General features: G+C 37.1%; 2 protein-coding genes across 13 annotated transcripts; one reads left to right on the top strand and one right to left on the bottom strand.

Annotated features, from left to right (window-relative positions):
• Positions 1-1,227: 1,227 nt before the first annotated feature.
• Positions 1,228-10,637, bottom strand: LOC103405880 (uncharacterized). 11 transcript variants are annotated; one of them, XM_008344900.4, is made up of 19 exons: positions 10,380-10,637; positions 10,186-10,284; positions 9,235-9,419; positions 9,024-9,128; positions 8,705-8,805; positions 7,444-7,522; positions 7,122-7,133; positions 6,967-7,032; positions 6,448-6,516; positions 6,308-6,364; positions 5,759-5,836; positions 5,462-5,559; positions 5,337-5,382; positions 4,443-4,570; positions 3,285-3,378; positions 2,960-3,022; positions 2,807-2,875; positions 1,780-2,023; positions 1,228-1,629 (listed from the first exon to the last, which is right to left on the bottom strand). In XM_008344900.4, the coding sequence occupies exons 1-18, from the start codon at positions 10,486-10,488 to the stop codon at positions 1,823-1,825; spliced, it is 1,659 nt and encodes a 552-aa protein (XP_008343122.2). In that variant the 5' UTR covers positions 10,489-10,637; the 3' UTR covers positions 1,228-1,629; positions 1,780-1,822. The 11 variants fall into 11 exon arrangements, with proteins under 11 accessions (XP_008343122.2, XP_008343121.2, XP_070672774.1 ...); XM_008344899.4 differs by having other exon boundaries at positions 1,228-1,580; XM_070816673.1 differs by having other exon boundaries at positions 1,228-1,562.
• Positions 10,638-10,719: 82 nt separating this feature from the next.
• LOC103426214 (putative pentatricopeptide repeat-containing protein At1g09680) lies at positions 10,720-14,150 on the top strand. Of its 2 annotated transcripts, XM_070816672.1 has the most exons (3): positions 10,720-13,131; positions 13,234-13,291; positions 13,828-14,062. In XM_070816672.1, exon 1 carries the CDS (start codon positions 10,720-10,722, stop codon positions 12,547-12,549), a length of 1,830 nt encoding a protein of 609 aa, XP_070672773.1. In that variant the 3' UTR covers positions 12,550-13,131; positions 13,234-13,291; positions 13,828-14,062. The 2 variants fall into 2 exon arrangements, with proteins under 2 accessions (XP_070672773.1, XP_070672772.1); XM_070816671.1 differs by having other exon boundaries at positions 10,720-13,291; positions 13,828-14,150.
• The last annotated feature ends 1,715 nt before the right edge of the window (positions 14,151-15,865 follow it).

The following is a 15,865-nucleotide window of genomic DNA, read 5'->3' as shown; positions in this document are numbered from 1 at the left end:
CTTCCCGATGAAATATTTAAAAAGTAATTTGGGTGCTGCTTTTGCACTGTTGATTTTCTGTTGAAAATTACTACTTTTCTTTTCTTTCTTTCTGAATGTAAACATATTTCTCTCTCTCCCTCTCTAAAAGAAAAAAAGCTATTGACGCTTCGCTCTCACGTTTTCCTTCCCAATGAAATGTTTTAAAAATAATTTATATCATCCATCCATTCCATCTCATCATTTTAAAAATAATTTATTTCATCCATCCATTCCATCTCATCATTCATTGTACTACTCCCACTACTTATTTTGCAATGCACGTTAATCTTCTTATCAGTTCTATCTGCTCATAGTCACATTAGATGCTTGATTTGATAATTGAATTGGTTGGCGCGTGGTTACACGCGATAGGGTTGGATTGTTTGTTATTTTTTTTCTTTTTTATTTCTTGTCCTTATCATTAAATAAAGTTTGTATATGATTTTTGGTTAAAATTCAAAATTTTGAAGCCATTTTGGTTAGTTTTCCTTAAAATAAATGGTATCAGATTTCTCGTGGAAGAGCAACTTATATGGGACAATACATCGCCACGTGATGTCTTGTCTAATAAAACATGAACATGAGAATAAAAAATATAGACGTGTTTTTATTTCATCGGTACAAGACGTCAGTGTCATATATTATCCTCTCATGGGAGTGATTGCATCATGGACTAGGATTCTCTCCCTTTCTCTTTCTATCCCATCCTCTTATATTCTCTTATTTAGTCTTTCCCTTGCTATAAAAAATTAATATAAGATGTTGACGTAACTTAACCGTGACAGTTCAAATAGAGGGGGAGGGAAAGGAAGGGAAAAAAAAAGGGAACTTTAACGAAAAGCACCCGATACTGTTCACTTTAACGAAAAACCACATTTTTACAATAAAAAATCAATTATGGTACTATTCACTTTACCCTTTATTTTGTCATTATCATTAAAACTCAAAGTTTTCAAGCCATTTTCATTAGTTTTCCTAAAAAAAAAAAGGGGGAGCTAATCCTACTCCCTGCATCTTTGGGTGCAATTTGGTCTTGCTGCAGCTAGCATTGTCAGAATTGAATAAGAACATTCAATGGAAATGGGCGTTTGGGTCCACTGAAAAGTTTAACAATGGCCTAAACGTTCAACATAGTGAAATTAAAGGAGACTTAAGCTACAGAGCTTATACAATCCGAAACTAATGCAAGTCTAAAGGCCCTAACCGTTCAATCCGAAACTATTTGTCAATTTAATTGTTAGAATGCAATTTTAAGCTTCATAGAACATAGTGTTCGTTAATTTCTTTGAAGTTAATTAAATGTCTCAAACATTTTTGAGTTGGTTAATATTTTGCGAAAATGATCTATGAACTGCAACTTAAAAAATAGACGGTTCAACCACCTTTCGACTCTCGAATCGCCCTTATTGCCATGAAAACTGACGACAATACTGAGAATCCACCATGAATTGGGAAGCAATGCTTTTTCTCGCACCCCACCATTTCTGAGAATCCACCGTGATTTGGTGATGCTAATTACAAGGGTGCCTGGACAATAACACCTGACGTTGAGCTTCCAACTTCGAAAACATTATCGTTGATGTAATTAATGTAATCAAAAGTTACAATCTGTTGATGTAATTATCATAACAAATGTTGGCGGGTCAGTTTGTGGAAGTGATCCGTCAACGTTTGCTATGAGCGTTTTTTGAAAGCAATGTCCTAAATCAGATTCATTGGTAGATAGAAGCACTGACAAGAATAAATATTTATTTTTACCTGTAACTGCTTCTGCAACAACAATCGACCATTGACAGCAGCCTTAGATTTTACGTTTCCTAGACGGGGAGAGTTCGAGTTCAAGATGCTTGATTTCATCTCTCAGATCTTGCAGATTGACTCTTGTAGATTGCTGTGACCTTTGGGTACTGGTACCACTATTTAAGCTTATAAGATGCTTCAAACATTTAAGATACTCTGCCTTCACTTCAGGAAACTCAGCAACCGATTTCTCAGTTACAAACTACAAATCGATAAGGAGAAACAAATCAACATGCAAACACAACTATAAGAAGGCGCATCGAACGTCCAAAAATAGAAGGCTCAGATGTTAATTGTGAAACAATAATCACACTGGTCGTCTATTGAACATGTGAACAGATTGAGCACAATTTTCAAAAGGCGAAAGTTTACCACGGACTTCCCCAAGTATATTTGATAAGTAGGTACCCTATTATTTGAGAGTTAGATTTTCTTGTTTTACCAAGGGCCTGTCTGGGAGTGTGGTAATCACTTTTAATGATTTTATGGAGAAGCACATAGGAGGTGTCTCCCCAAAAGTGATTCTGGCCCTCCCAAAATCGCCCTTAATAAAATATACCTAGCTAAGAATAAAATGAAGTATGAACACTGTCACTTAAAGGTAACTCCTGAAAAGTTAAATAATTGGACTGATTTCTGTAGTAGAACTAAGCTCAGAGACAATGTCTGCCTATAGGTAGTGAACCGGAACAAGAATATCAAATACTTTAGCAATATTTTCACGTAATGTAAACTATGGACATTTCTTCGGGCCCTACGACAACTTAAGCAACACAGCATATACAGTATACAAGTTAGCAGATGTAAAGTCTGACGAAAAATCAATTAGCTTCATTTCTCTCCAATATTTAAATAAAATAAAAAACATACAAAAAGAATTACTCCTAAGTGCATTCGCAACCATTTATTTAAAATAACCACCTAGAAGGGGGAGAAAACCATAAAAATGAGCGAGAGCAATTAAGTTATGAACACAAAAAGGTACCTCTTTGTAAGCAGAGATGCATCTAAATAGTGCATCCTCAGCTTCGATGTTAGGTGAACACTCATCCTGCTACAGTTTACAAAAATAGTAACAGGTCAGCCAGTTTGAATTGACAGTATATAGTAGTAGGTCAACCAGAAAAAATTACTAAACCTTTGATTCCTGTAATTCTTGCTTAGCGATCGCCACAAGGCTAAGAGCGTCAAATGCTTGCAACTGTAAGTACATACATCCATCAAACTCAAAGTGGAAAATGTGTATATACATGTATTATGCATGCTAGTACCAGCAAGAAAAATATTGCTAAAAAGGGACAATTTTAAACAAGAACTGCATGTGGCTTTATTTTATAGTACAGAACTAGATATTTGCAGTCCCAAATCCTCGCATATAAGAAGACCCGCATGTGTGAGAAGAGAGAGACAGGATGAGAATTATACAGCAGAGGTAAATATTTGTTGCACAGAAGAAAACTGACCATTATGACCAAAGGCACACGACAACTCCTTCCAATATCACTTTGTATCTTTCTATTCTTCTTGATTGATTTATCCAACGAACACCGTGCTATCCTATTACAGAAAAAAGAAAGTTGTAAAAAGTTACACAGATGAATTCTAATCCCAATCCTAACCATTCATGATACATTCTTGGTTTTTGTAAAGAAAGCAATTTTTCTCATAAATAATAACTAGTTTATGATGCATTCTTAGTTTTTGGTTACAATAAAGGGAATTACACCTTGCACCAATCCTAATCCTAACCCATTACTGCACCCTCCCTCACCACTTGGACTAACCCCAGGGGCTTTCTATCCTACGTTATTTAACTGAATCAAAAAGTGAAACACACAACTTAAAAAGTAATTATAAGTACAAATCAATGTCTCCGTACATCGCACAAGGAAACATTCTCTCTCTTTGGGCAAAGCCATAACCATAGAGATACCTAATACGAGTTATTCTTTCTTTCACATTGAGAAAATCTCATTTATTCTATATTTTCTTTCACTATGATCCCATTTGTTGACATGGTTGATTGCTTAGGGTGTAGAACCAAAATTTACGTAAGATTTTTTATTTTCACTCTTTGATTGGTTCACCACTTAGATCTTGGGCTATTAAAAACCTAAAATTGTAGCTCTAAAGGGGCCATTCGTACCATAAATGATCAACTATGTCAACCAATGGGAAACAAAATTTAATAAAATTTCTCCGCACACCCGTGCTTTGAAAAAAAGGGATCTATCCTATTCAAATTGACCTCTTCCCAAGCATATTATGAATAGAGCCTAATATGACAGGATCTAGCAAAATATATTGAAGCAACAGTTCAATTTTAGTTACACCAACATGTCATCGAATCTTCGAAATAAGAAGCATAACAAAATAAAAAGACTCAACCATTATGTATATCAACTTTTGCAAAAATCACTACTGGACAAATAGTACTAAATACCCTGTAATATAACGAAGAGGATGTGAAAATCACATAATCAAAACAAACCAAAATAAACAAGTTAGTCCTTTAAGGTAATAAATAGGTTGATGAAATCGTAATTGATCAACGCATCATCACTTTCATTTGTATGGTTACAAATTCTTTTGCGTAAAATTTATGACTAAATGAAACAAACCTTATGGACTCATTTAAATTATCTCTGGCCTTGTCAAGCTCAGAAATTGCTTTAGAAGTGTCCATCTTCTTTAGTTGGTTGGAATTGAGCATTGCCACTCTAGCAATGTGAAGCATATTTGCACCAATCTGCCCATTGACAAAAAAAAAAAAAAAAAATAAATAAATAAATAAAATCAGGCCTAATCCAAAGTGCACGCTAACTTTTCCTTTAAGTGAATTATTGCAGCCATACTTTTCTTTTTCACTTGAAATGAAAATTCAAATTTCATACAACTTCCTACCCAAAATACTGTTAATTTGTTCCCATGGCATTAAGTAATTCTTATTTCTTCATTTAGGCAGCGCCTTTTTGTATTGCACAATATCGAACATGTTAGTTGATGAAGAGGACGAAACACTGTACATTATGTTGATCAGTTGGTAAGCTTTCAGCTGATGAAATGTTAGGGGTTGTGGGGAAAGCAGATGAACGATTGGGAAGATGAATTTGTGTTGAGAAAATATTAGGGTTTGAGGGGTGTAGATAGAAATATTATTTTAAGTTTCAATATTATATCCTCTTTTGTCTTTTCACACAATTAAATATTTAAAGTTAATTGTTGCACATGTCTATGTTGTACAGAATTATTGATTTTTGCCAATAAATTTCTTGTTATAATGAAATCAGACAAAGTATAGGTGAATGCTCTCAAGAATCAGAACCAATCAAAACAGCATTTCCATGCATTCATAATGAAATAAGACGAAGTGCAGTGAATGCATAAATAGTATTGCCATGTATTCATAATGAAATATGACGAAGTGGAGTGAATGCTAACCAAAATCATAAGCAATCAGAATATATGTCACATTATTGGGGATATTTACATGAGCTGAATGTGCAAAAGAAAACCTGGATATGATCTTCAGGAAGTAAGGTTTTCCGAGCATCAAGACATCTGAAAGGAAAGTAGTAAACAAAATTCTCTTAAGTAATGGAAAATCGTGTCATCTGATCTTCAATTATAATGCTCTTACCTTTCAAGAAGCTCTTCAGCATCCTTTAAGCTCCCGGCGGATTGTAGGATCAGTGCGAGCCCCTCAGCTGTTACAACTGTTTCCATTGAATTCCATCCCTGCATTGCCAGACAGTAACAAATGTTTGTAAATAGAATCTCTCATCCACATAGCCAAACATGAAGGTATACAGAAAACAAGTCAGGAGAAAGTAATTCATTTAAGCACGCACCAAACATCTATAAGAAACTTTATGAACTAAACTAACTTTAGCATATAGTATGAAAAGATACAGATAAAAACAGTTAAATGTCAAACCTTCGTTAATTCCATTATATGTAGAATCTTTCTTTGTACGTTCTCAGCCTCTGCAGAACGATTGGATTTTGTATATATCTAGAGAGAGAAGCAAGAAATTAATTAGACTTAAGGGAAAGATGAAGACGTCCAATAACCAAAATGTATCCGAGTGGTACATAAGAGCAGCTGTAAGTTTTTTTACGCTATCCAACAGTTCTAGAATATAATATATAAAGAACGGTCTGGTTCTTATACCCAAGAATTTCCAATACAGTGTGTGGATGGATGAACTGGTTATAAAACAAATTTAGAGTCAAGGCCCAAAGCAGCAAGCTATGATGAGGGGTGCAATTTGAGGTTTATCTTGAGCATTAGTTGAAGAGGAGGGTTCTGTAACATACAGGGTGTAATCGTTAAGCCCTTACACATAAACTTCATCAACTTTCTAAGAGAGTTAAGACTTCCTCTCACAATTCAAATTGTCATTTGGTATGCATACCCAATCATCATATATAATTATGTCTTGTGAAACAAGAGTCACAGTGGAAACCTGGAAAAAGAGACAACCTGAGCAAGAGATCGCATTCTCTTGACACACACCATTGACTCCCCTAGGCCACCATCCTATATAGTCAAATAACAAATGAGTGTTAGAATAGTAAATGTCAAATTCAAACAGTGAACAAAATACTGTACAAGCTGTTGACCTCAAGTATTCTGATCGAATCCTGAATAAGGGCCTCAGAATCCTTTTCTTTTCCTTGGAGGTGTAGCACCTGCAGTCAAACGGAAATCTAATTAAATAATTTACTGCAAGGGAATATGTTGGAAACATTTTTCAATACATCTCCAATGAAAAAAATGCCCATTCACAAATTGGAAACATTTATGCAGCTTCACTATCTAATTCATAACGGTGTTCTTACTTTTAACATATGACGCAAATTAGAAAAACGGGGTTTCATACTTCTAACATATTGATTGAGAATACAGATTTTAAGTTTACCCTAATTTGGCTCTCATTTTATCCTGTCTCTGACTCTCTCTACTCTCTTTCTTCTATCATTTTCCGTCTCTTTCCACCTGTTCTTTGCTTCTCTCAATTCTCTTTAATCTGTTTATACAAGAGAACATCTTAATTTGAGTTTATTTTCCATTCTAGACACAGAAAAGAACCAAGAATGTAGTACAAATCAATATTATCATACAGGGATATAAAAAACTACCGTTCCAAGATGATACATAGTATCTGCATAATCTGAATGGTTAAGACCCAAAACGCAGCCCTTAATCTGCAAGGTGATCATAACGTTGGAGTTAGCAGCATAAATAGTTACATTACTACATGCACGTAAAAAGTAAAAGCAGCCTTGTGTAATACCTTCAAAGCACGCTGTCCAAATGTATCATTAATCAGGGAGCAAGGTGAAAAAACAGCAAGGGTCAGCAAATTTTAAGGGACAAGTTCACCAAATTAATACAAACATTATCCATGCCTTGCTTAAAAAAGGGTGCTGATGGTATACTGGAAGGAGATGCAGGGGATTTAATACAGAAACATTTATTTAATGAACTTTAAAATAAAGACTCAAAATACCATAAAAAACAAACTTAAAATAAAAGGATAGCAAAGACCACATAGGCACTGTTGTTGAACCTATAGTCATAACAACAAAACATGGACTAAAAATAAAACTTCTCACCTCATAGCAAGTGCGAGCTTCTTCAAGCTTCCGTTGTGCAATGTAGAACTGGCCAAGGTTGTGAAAGGCAACCCCAACTCTGTGGACAGGAATCTTGCATGAGCAATTAGTGACTCAACACAGAGATCATGATTGTATTTTCATTTTTGTTTTGGTTTTGTATTTTCATTTGAGGACATAAAAGGAAAAATGAAAGCATAGTGAGAAAAGGGATGATGTAATCATACAAGTGAGAGCGGGTGAAGAAAATATATATGGGATGTAATATTTCTCTTTCTTCCTCTCATATCCTTCCCTCATTTCTTTCCCTATACTTATTTTAAAATTAGATGGTAAGAGTTGAAAACCAAAAACAAAAATGTAACTAAATACTAAATAGGCTACTAGTTATTTTGGCTAATAAAACAAGAAACCTCTGTTTTTCGAAGTTTACTGAAATTTTTAATGTTGACAAACTCGCATAATTAAGAAGCAATTAAAAAGAAAGAGAAAACAAACTATATTCTACACACTCAAGCATGAAAGATGCTTATGTCAGTTCCAAATTCCGTCAAAATATGCAATATAGCACCCTACAAAACACATACGTTACTCTTTTTCTCCTTTATGATGAGCAATAAGTTTGTTGAATAGTGCATAAAGGCATCTCTAATATGCAGAAAATATACATGAGAAACCAGAAAATCTAATAAACAGAAAAACAGACCCTTAAAAAAATGAAGAGAACAATTCATTGAGACCACCCAATCATAAAGAACAAAGCTTCCGACCTAAGCTTTTGTTATCATTTTTTGATAGGAAGCTTTTCTATCTTTGAAAATCCTGGCATCTTGTTTTTCCAAATACAACAGAGGCACAAGGGAAATGGTCTCCCAACTTCCCAATTTTGGTGTTTGCTAAACCAGCCACTCGTGAACAAAGTAAATCTAAGACTGCATTAGGCAAAAATTAATTGTCCCAAGTGATTGAAAGGTGTACCATAGATCCTTGCAACTAAACAATGGAGGAATAGATATTCCACTGATTTCTCACTGCATTTATACATAAACAGCAATATGCAATGGAAGTCCCTCATTCCCACTCAGAGCACCGAAAATCCCATAAAAGAAGACATAATCACAAATGAAAATTAATTAAACACAAACATCATATGCTGTTAAGCTATAGAAATGTAACTTTATATTCCATTCAAATTGAGTTTTACATGTTAATGAATGTGTCAGCATTTGCTGCTATAGTCTGCATAATAACCATAATATACCTTATATCTTCAGGACCAAATGATTCCTCCAGTATGCTGATAGCTTCCAAGTACAAGGGCTCTGCTTTATTATATGCCTTATTAACCCTATAGAGCTCTGCCTGAAACAATAACAATAGAAAACTGCAATTACTCATTAAAGAGTCCCAAAGAGAAAACCATAACACTATGCAAAACGTCCATGAAAGATGCAACCATCTTACTCCACAGTTTCTGTGATGGTAGAACTGACAACCAGAATTTAAATTACTCTATAATTAACAACTAAGCTTTTGGATGACTTAAGAAAAAATAGATTATCTAAGGCTTGTGTACATACTAGATTGTTGCATGCAGATGCAACATGTGGTTCCCTTTCCCCAAAGCCTTCTTTCGCTTCTTGTAAAGCTGAGAGGAAAAGCTTTTCTGCTTCCTCCAATTTTCCCTAGCAAATGGAAACAGCAAAATAAAACAAAATTGGTAAGACCAAAGAACTATCGAATAAATAAAACATAGCAAACAAGTGAAGGCACATAGCATATAATCCTTGCCTGAAGGAAAAAATCCCTCCCTTTATCAGTAAAAATTCTCCACTTAGAAGTATGTATATTTGATATCACAGAACCGTCCTCAATTTTGCGCAATCCCATAGCTTTAGCTCCTTCTGTGCCATTATCAGGATCAACTGATTCATCTTTTGCTAAGACAGTGTTGGAATGTATCGCAAGAAAAATTGCTGCAAAAATATCAGATTAGTTATAAATAACATATGTTACATGGTATGCCTTTCTAAACAAACCCTGAAATACACCGAGATACTTCACCACATGACCTTAGATTTCTTGCAAATATTATATGTCTGACTGTGTCTATAAAGTAGCTAAGGGTATAATCACAGATATCCTGAAACAAAAAAGACCCTTACTTTAAGCCCTTAGAAATCAAATTTCGAGACATGATCCGACAATATCACATCCATATAAAACAGCTAGTACCCCAGGATATGTAACAATATACAAACAAACCAACTCAATAACACCTCAATGCCTATTGGTTGTGGCCATCTACAAGATATTGCGTTTACCAGAAACCAAATCTAGAAAAAAAATGGATTACAGATTAAATAAATAATTATTTCGTTGATCAGATTACGAGCAGGCTAAGCCAGATAAAGCATTAAAATGGGACGTGATAATCTTGGATATAAGAAGTCCTCCGGAAAAGAAAACTAGAAACCATTTTCCATGAAAAATCCACTCTTTTTTACTTGGTTGATAATAGAGGATTTTCCCTAATCGATTTTGCAAAATAACCACGCATTTAGACTCATCCCAACTCGAAAATCGCGCACCTCAGCGAGTTCGAATCTTCCTCCCCATAGTTTAGTTTAGAATAAATTAGAATATCAATCGAAAACAAAAAACTCGAAGATCATAACATATCTACTTGATCATTCATCCATTAAAATCCAGATTAAATGGGATGCAAGAGATATCATATACCTGCATTGCCGGATACAAAAAGCCACAGACGAGGGTCCCTGTGGCTATAATTCATCCTCCAACTACAATCCTTAGAACCGTGATCAAATCTGGTACGCCCTGCAAAAACAGAAACAACAAGAATTCACTTTCTTTAATTACAAATGAATCCATTTCTATGGCGATTAACATCACAAGATGGAAAATTTGCTTACTGGCGAGTGGAATAACAGTGGCTGCTCCGCCGCAAGTTGAAGAGAAAGTTTGGGAGGCCAAACGGAAACGCCGCTTGATCATGTTAGCTGCTGCTTGTCGCAGAGACATCTTCTTCTTCCTCAATGGGGCTCTTCCGTGGGTTTTACAGTAAAACTTTTACTTGTGCTGCTCTTAATTCTTAGACCTTTTGTTTTTTATTTTTTTTGCAAATTCCTGGCCTTCATTTTTTGACTAATTATATTTACACCCTCTGATTTTGCGATGATTTTCAAAATTAACCACAAAGTTTTAATTTCCTCATATTACATTGGAGACGGGTTTTGAGCGTTTTCCAGCTAAATGGCTCTCTTCAAAATCCCAAGAAGCTATCTGCTTCTCTCTTCTCCGCACACCTACAACTGCTGCTACTGCTTACGCTTCTCCTCCGCCACCACCACCGCAACCGCAGCCGCAACCAATTGGTACTCGCTCCCGCCAACTTCTCAAAATGAAGACCCAAAACTCTCGGCTATCTCCCACGCCATCAAAAACCACTCTCAGTCTCTCGACTCCTCCTCCTCGCTCAGAAAGCTCCTCCCTTCCCTCACAGCCCGCGATGTTATCAACCTCATCAACCTCAACCCCCACTCTCTCTCCCCTCTCTCTCTCCTCTCCTTCTTCGACTGGCTCTCTTCTCACCCCACATTTCGCCACACCGTCCAATCCTACTGCACCATGGCCCACTTCCTTTGCGCTCACCAAATGTACCCCCAAGCCCTCTCCCTCCTACGACTCGTCGTTTCTCGCAGGGGAAAGGACTCTGCGTCTTCCGTGTTCGCTTCGATTCTCGAAACTAGAGGTACCCATCAGTCCAATTATGTGTTTGATTCTTTGATGAATGCGTATTTGGATTCTGGGTTTGTTTCCGATGCGTTTCAGTGCTTTAGATTGATAAGGAAGAATAATTTTCGAATCCCATTTCATGTTTGTGGCTGTTTGCTTGATAAAATGTTGAAGTTGAACTCGCCTGTGATGGCCTGGGAGTATTTTATGGAGATTTTGGATGCTGGGTTTCCACCACAAGTGTACGCTTTCAATGTTTTGATGCACAAAATGTGTAAAGAGGCTAAAATTGAACAGGCTCAGATGGTGTTTGATGAAATTGGGAAGCGGGGTTTGCGCCCGAGTGTGGTTAGTTTCAATACTCTGATTAATGGGTATTGCAAATCCGGGAATCTGGAGGAGGGTTTTAGGTTGAAGAGAGATATGGAGGAGAGCAGAACATGGCCTGATGTATATACTTACAGTGTTTTGATCAATGGGTTGTGTAAGGAGTGTAGGCTGGATGATGCAAACTACTTGTTTGATGAAATGTGTGAGAGGGGGTTGGTTCCGAATTTTGTCACATTTACGACTTTGATTGACGGGCAGTGTAAGAATGGGAGGATTGATTTGGCAATGGAAATTTATCAGAAAATGTTGGGGAGAGGTATCAAACCAGATGTGATTACGTATAATACACTCATAAATGGCCTTTGCAAGGATGGTGATTTGAGGGAAGCTAGGAAGCTTGTTGAGGAGATGAATATGACTGGGGTGAAGCCTGACACGATCACTTATACTACACTTATTGATGGATGCTGCAAAGAAGGAGATTTACATTCGGCGCTAGAGATAAGGCAGGGAATGATTATACAAGGGATTAAGCTTGACAATGTGGCTTTCACAGCCCTTATTTCGGGATTGTGTAGAGAGGGAAGAACCCTTGACGCTGAAAAAATGTTGAGGGAGATGTTAGATTCTGGCATGAAACCTGATGATGCCACGTATACAATGGTCATTGATGGGTTTTGCAAGAAGGGCAATGTTAAAATGGGTTTTAAGTTGCTCAAGGAGATGCAGAGTGATGACTATGTGCCAAGTGTTGTAACCTATAACGCTCTTATGAATGGGCTATGCAAGCTAGGACAGATGAAAAATGCTAATATGCTCTTACATGCTATGATTAATTTGGGGGTGGCTCCAGATGACATTACATACAACATTCTATTGGAAGGGCATTGCAAGCATGGAAACCCAGAGAACTTTGAAAAGCTACGGAGCGAGAAAGGGCTTGCTCTTGATTATGCTTCATATACTTCGCTAGTTAGCGAATTCAATAAGTCTTCCAAGGATCGTCGAAAGAGATGATTGGAGCAAGTTGCTGGAAATTGGTGCTCTCAGTTTATCAAGTCTTGTTGGTTTAGTAATTAGTTCCTAACTTGATAATGATTTCAAGTGACTCATATCGACTGTAAGGTACAGATGACTCGAGAAAATTCCCTATACACATTACAATGGCAAGGATTTTTCTGACAGAAGTAAACTGCGGGAAAAAGTCCAGGCCCATTGGAAATACTAGCATTTGGAGAAATCCTTTTCTATTCAAATGTCTAGAAAACCAAAGGATGTTCGGAGAGAAAAGGAAATCCATAAAACGCTAAAGTATGGAAGGAGATGTTTTGGCATTTTACGGAAAGACCAAATCTGCCAAAGAATGAAAAGATTATCAGAATTGCATCCATACAAGGAATCAAATCTCTTCTTGACTTACTTTTATCCCATGTTACCATAGCATAGCTAATGCTCATGGCCTTCATATTGCATATGCCTGTTTTGGTTTTCTTTTTTATGGAAAAATAGCAATACGTCTAGTACCCTGTACTCCACAATGACTCTTGAGATTCAGCTTCATTCTGTGATAAATGCCTTGATGCTGACTCTCCTATATATGTGAGTTCGCTTTCTTTCTTTATAATGTTTGTGCTGCCCTCAATGAACACACTAAATTATATTTGGAATTCTTTTCGAGGCTGATATCATTGGTGGCAGCAGTTAATGCATTCTCTCATGTGGATGGTCTAGAAGGCTTCAGTAGGTGTGCTATCAGACGGTCATGTAAAACCATTTTGTGAATGACAATGAATTATGCTGAGAATAATTGAGGGAATAGTTGACTTGGCAATCAAGTTAATGAAATCTCTAGGACTCTTGGTGCCTTAAGGAAATAAACATATTGGAGTCCTAATTACATGCAATCAATTATGGACCTTTATTAAGTAAATACAAGGAATAAGAGCCATGATGGGACTCTAATTGATTAAATATGATTTGGGTTGATATCCTTTCCGATAATAGGGAGGAATTGGTTGAAACCCTAGCTATATAACCAAGGAGCAGTCCCTGCTTCCATACCAACTGAAACTCATGAAAACTACAAGCCTATTTATAGTAGAGTTCATTGAGAGGTACTAGAAGTAGAAGACTACTTCTACTTTGTTGCAAGGATCAATGGCTTCATCTTCATAACCATGTGTTCCGTATTCTACAGATAAGTTTAATGTAATTAGTCAATCTCTATTTTATATTGATTTGATTTATTCGTGATCCTAATGTCTTGTTGTTGTGATTTCAGAATATATTTTACAGGTCAATGCATGAATAATACAATGTTGTCAGTTTCCTCGTATTGAAGCTTGGTATGGTATGAGGGCTTTTTGTTTGTGAATATTTCTCTTAGATTTAGTTATAAGACCGTTCTAGTACTTGTGATCATCTGGCTTCTCTGTACCAACTTACAGTTTATCATACTGGGTCATATTCTGCATTTTTCAATGCAGGCTTCGTATCTAGAAGCAAATGTCCTATACCTAAGGCCTTTGTATGGTAGGTCTAGTAAGGTTGCCTGAGACGTGGGTAAAATTTTTCATGTTCGGATTTACTATGTCTTTATTTCCCAGTACTTTTTGTTATGAATCCCTTGTTACTAGTTAGCTGACATACGATCGACGGTATGGATATTTACTTGACATGGCTTTGCTGTAGCATAAGGATGTGAGGATTTTGAACAGATGATTTGGAAAGGGAAATGAGGTTTTGGAAAAGTTGGTTTTGTTATTTTGTATACAACAACAACAACAACAACAACAAAGCCTTTTCCCACTAAGTGGGGTCGGCTATATGAATCCTAGAACGCTATTGCGCTCGGTTTTGTGTCATGTCCTCCGTTAGATCCAAGTACTCAAGTCTTTTCTTAGGGTCTCTTCCAAAGTTTTCCTAGGTCTTCCTCTACCCCTTCGGCCCTGAACCTCTGTCCCGTAGTCACATTTTCTTTGCACATGTCCAAACCACCAGAACCGATTTTCTCTCATATTTCCTTCAATTTTGGCTACTCCTACTTTACCTCGGATATCCTCATTCACAATCTTATCCTTTCTCGTGTGCCCATACATCCCACGAAGCATCCTCATCTCCGCTACACCCATTTTGTGTACGTGTTGATGCTTCACCGCCCAACATTCTGTGCCATACAACATCGCTGGCCTTATTGCCGTCCTATAAAATTTTCCCTTGAGCTTCAGTGGCCTATGACGGTCACACAACACGCCGGATGCACTCTTACACTTCATCCATCTAGCTTGTATTCTATGGTTGAGATCTCCATCTAATTCTCCGTTCTCTTGCAAGATAGATCCTAGGTAGCGAAAACGGTCACTGTTTGTGATCTTCGCTAGATTGCTCCGGTCATTAATGTGGATAAGTATATAAATGGATAGAGATAGGGAAGCAAACACAAGATGTACGTGGTTCACCCAGATTGGCTACGTCCACGGAATAGAGGAGTTCTCATTAATTGTGAAGGGTTTACACAAGTACATAGGTTCAAGCTCTCCTTTAGTGAGTACAAGTGAATGATTTAGTACAAATGACATTAGGAAATATTGTGGGAGAATGATCTCGTAACCACGAAACTTCTAAGTACCGGAATGTGGTATCGTCTTGACTTGCCTTATCTGTTTCATAGGTAGATGTGGCATCTTCTCTGGAAGTACTCTTCCTCCATCCAGGGGTGGTATCTGTAACTGGTGGAGATGCACAAGGTAATTTATCAATTTCACTTGAAGCTTACTTGTAGTTTCAGGCTTGGTTAAGCGCGATACAAACCATGTAGTAGGAGTCCCCCAAGTCGCCGAGTTAGGGGATCTGCTGAAAGATGTGACAGACAAGGTAAGCAATCAGAGCTCCGACTGATTGTTCACCTTCTCCTTATCTTGCAGGCAGCATGAAGGATAAAGAGAAGAAAAATGAGAAGAGATGATATGAGATACTTTTGCTTTTGAAGAAGTAACTGTCCACAGGCTTATTCTTGAACTGGGCTGGAGGGTTTTCTGGTTTCCTCCAGAGTATAAGGCCGACTGAAGAATTTGAGGGTCAAAACAAGTCCATCAAATCTAGAGTACGTTCGACCCTGCTGATATGGGATACTTTTGCTTTTGACAGAGAAGTGGATGTATCAGCACGTGTGCTGTTACGCTTGTCTCCACATGCTTCCTTGTATCCTTCTCACTTGCCCTATCTGTTCCTCAGGCAGATGCGGTATCTTCCCTGGAAGCATAAGATGTTGAAGATGAGTACTCAAGAGCAATGCCAGGTAAGTAATCAGGTAAGGGGTTCCAGGCAGTCAGTT

Source organism: Malus domestica, chromosome 17, assembly GCF_042453785.1.
Source record: "Malus domestica chromosome 17, GDT2T_hap1".
Classification (NCBI taxonomy): Eukaryota; Viridiplantae; Streptophyta; class Magnoliopsida; order Rosales; family Rosaceae; genus Malus; species Malus domestica.
This window is presented reverse-complemented; position numbering and strand designations above follow the sequence as displayed.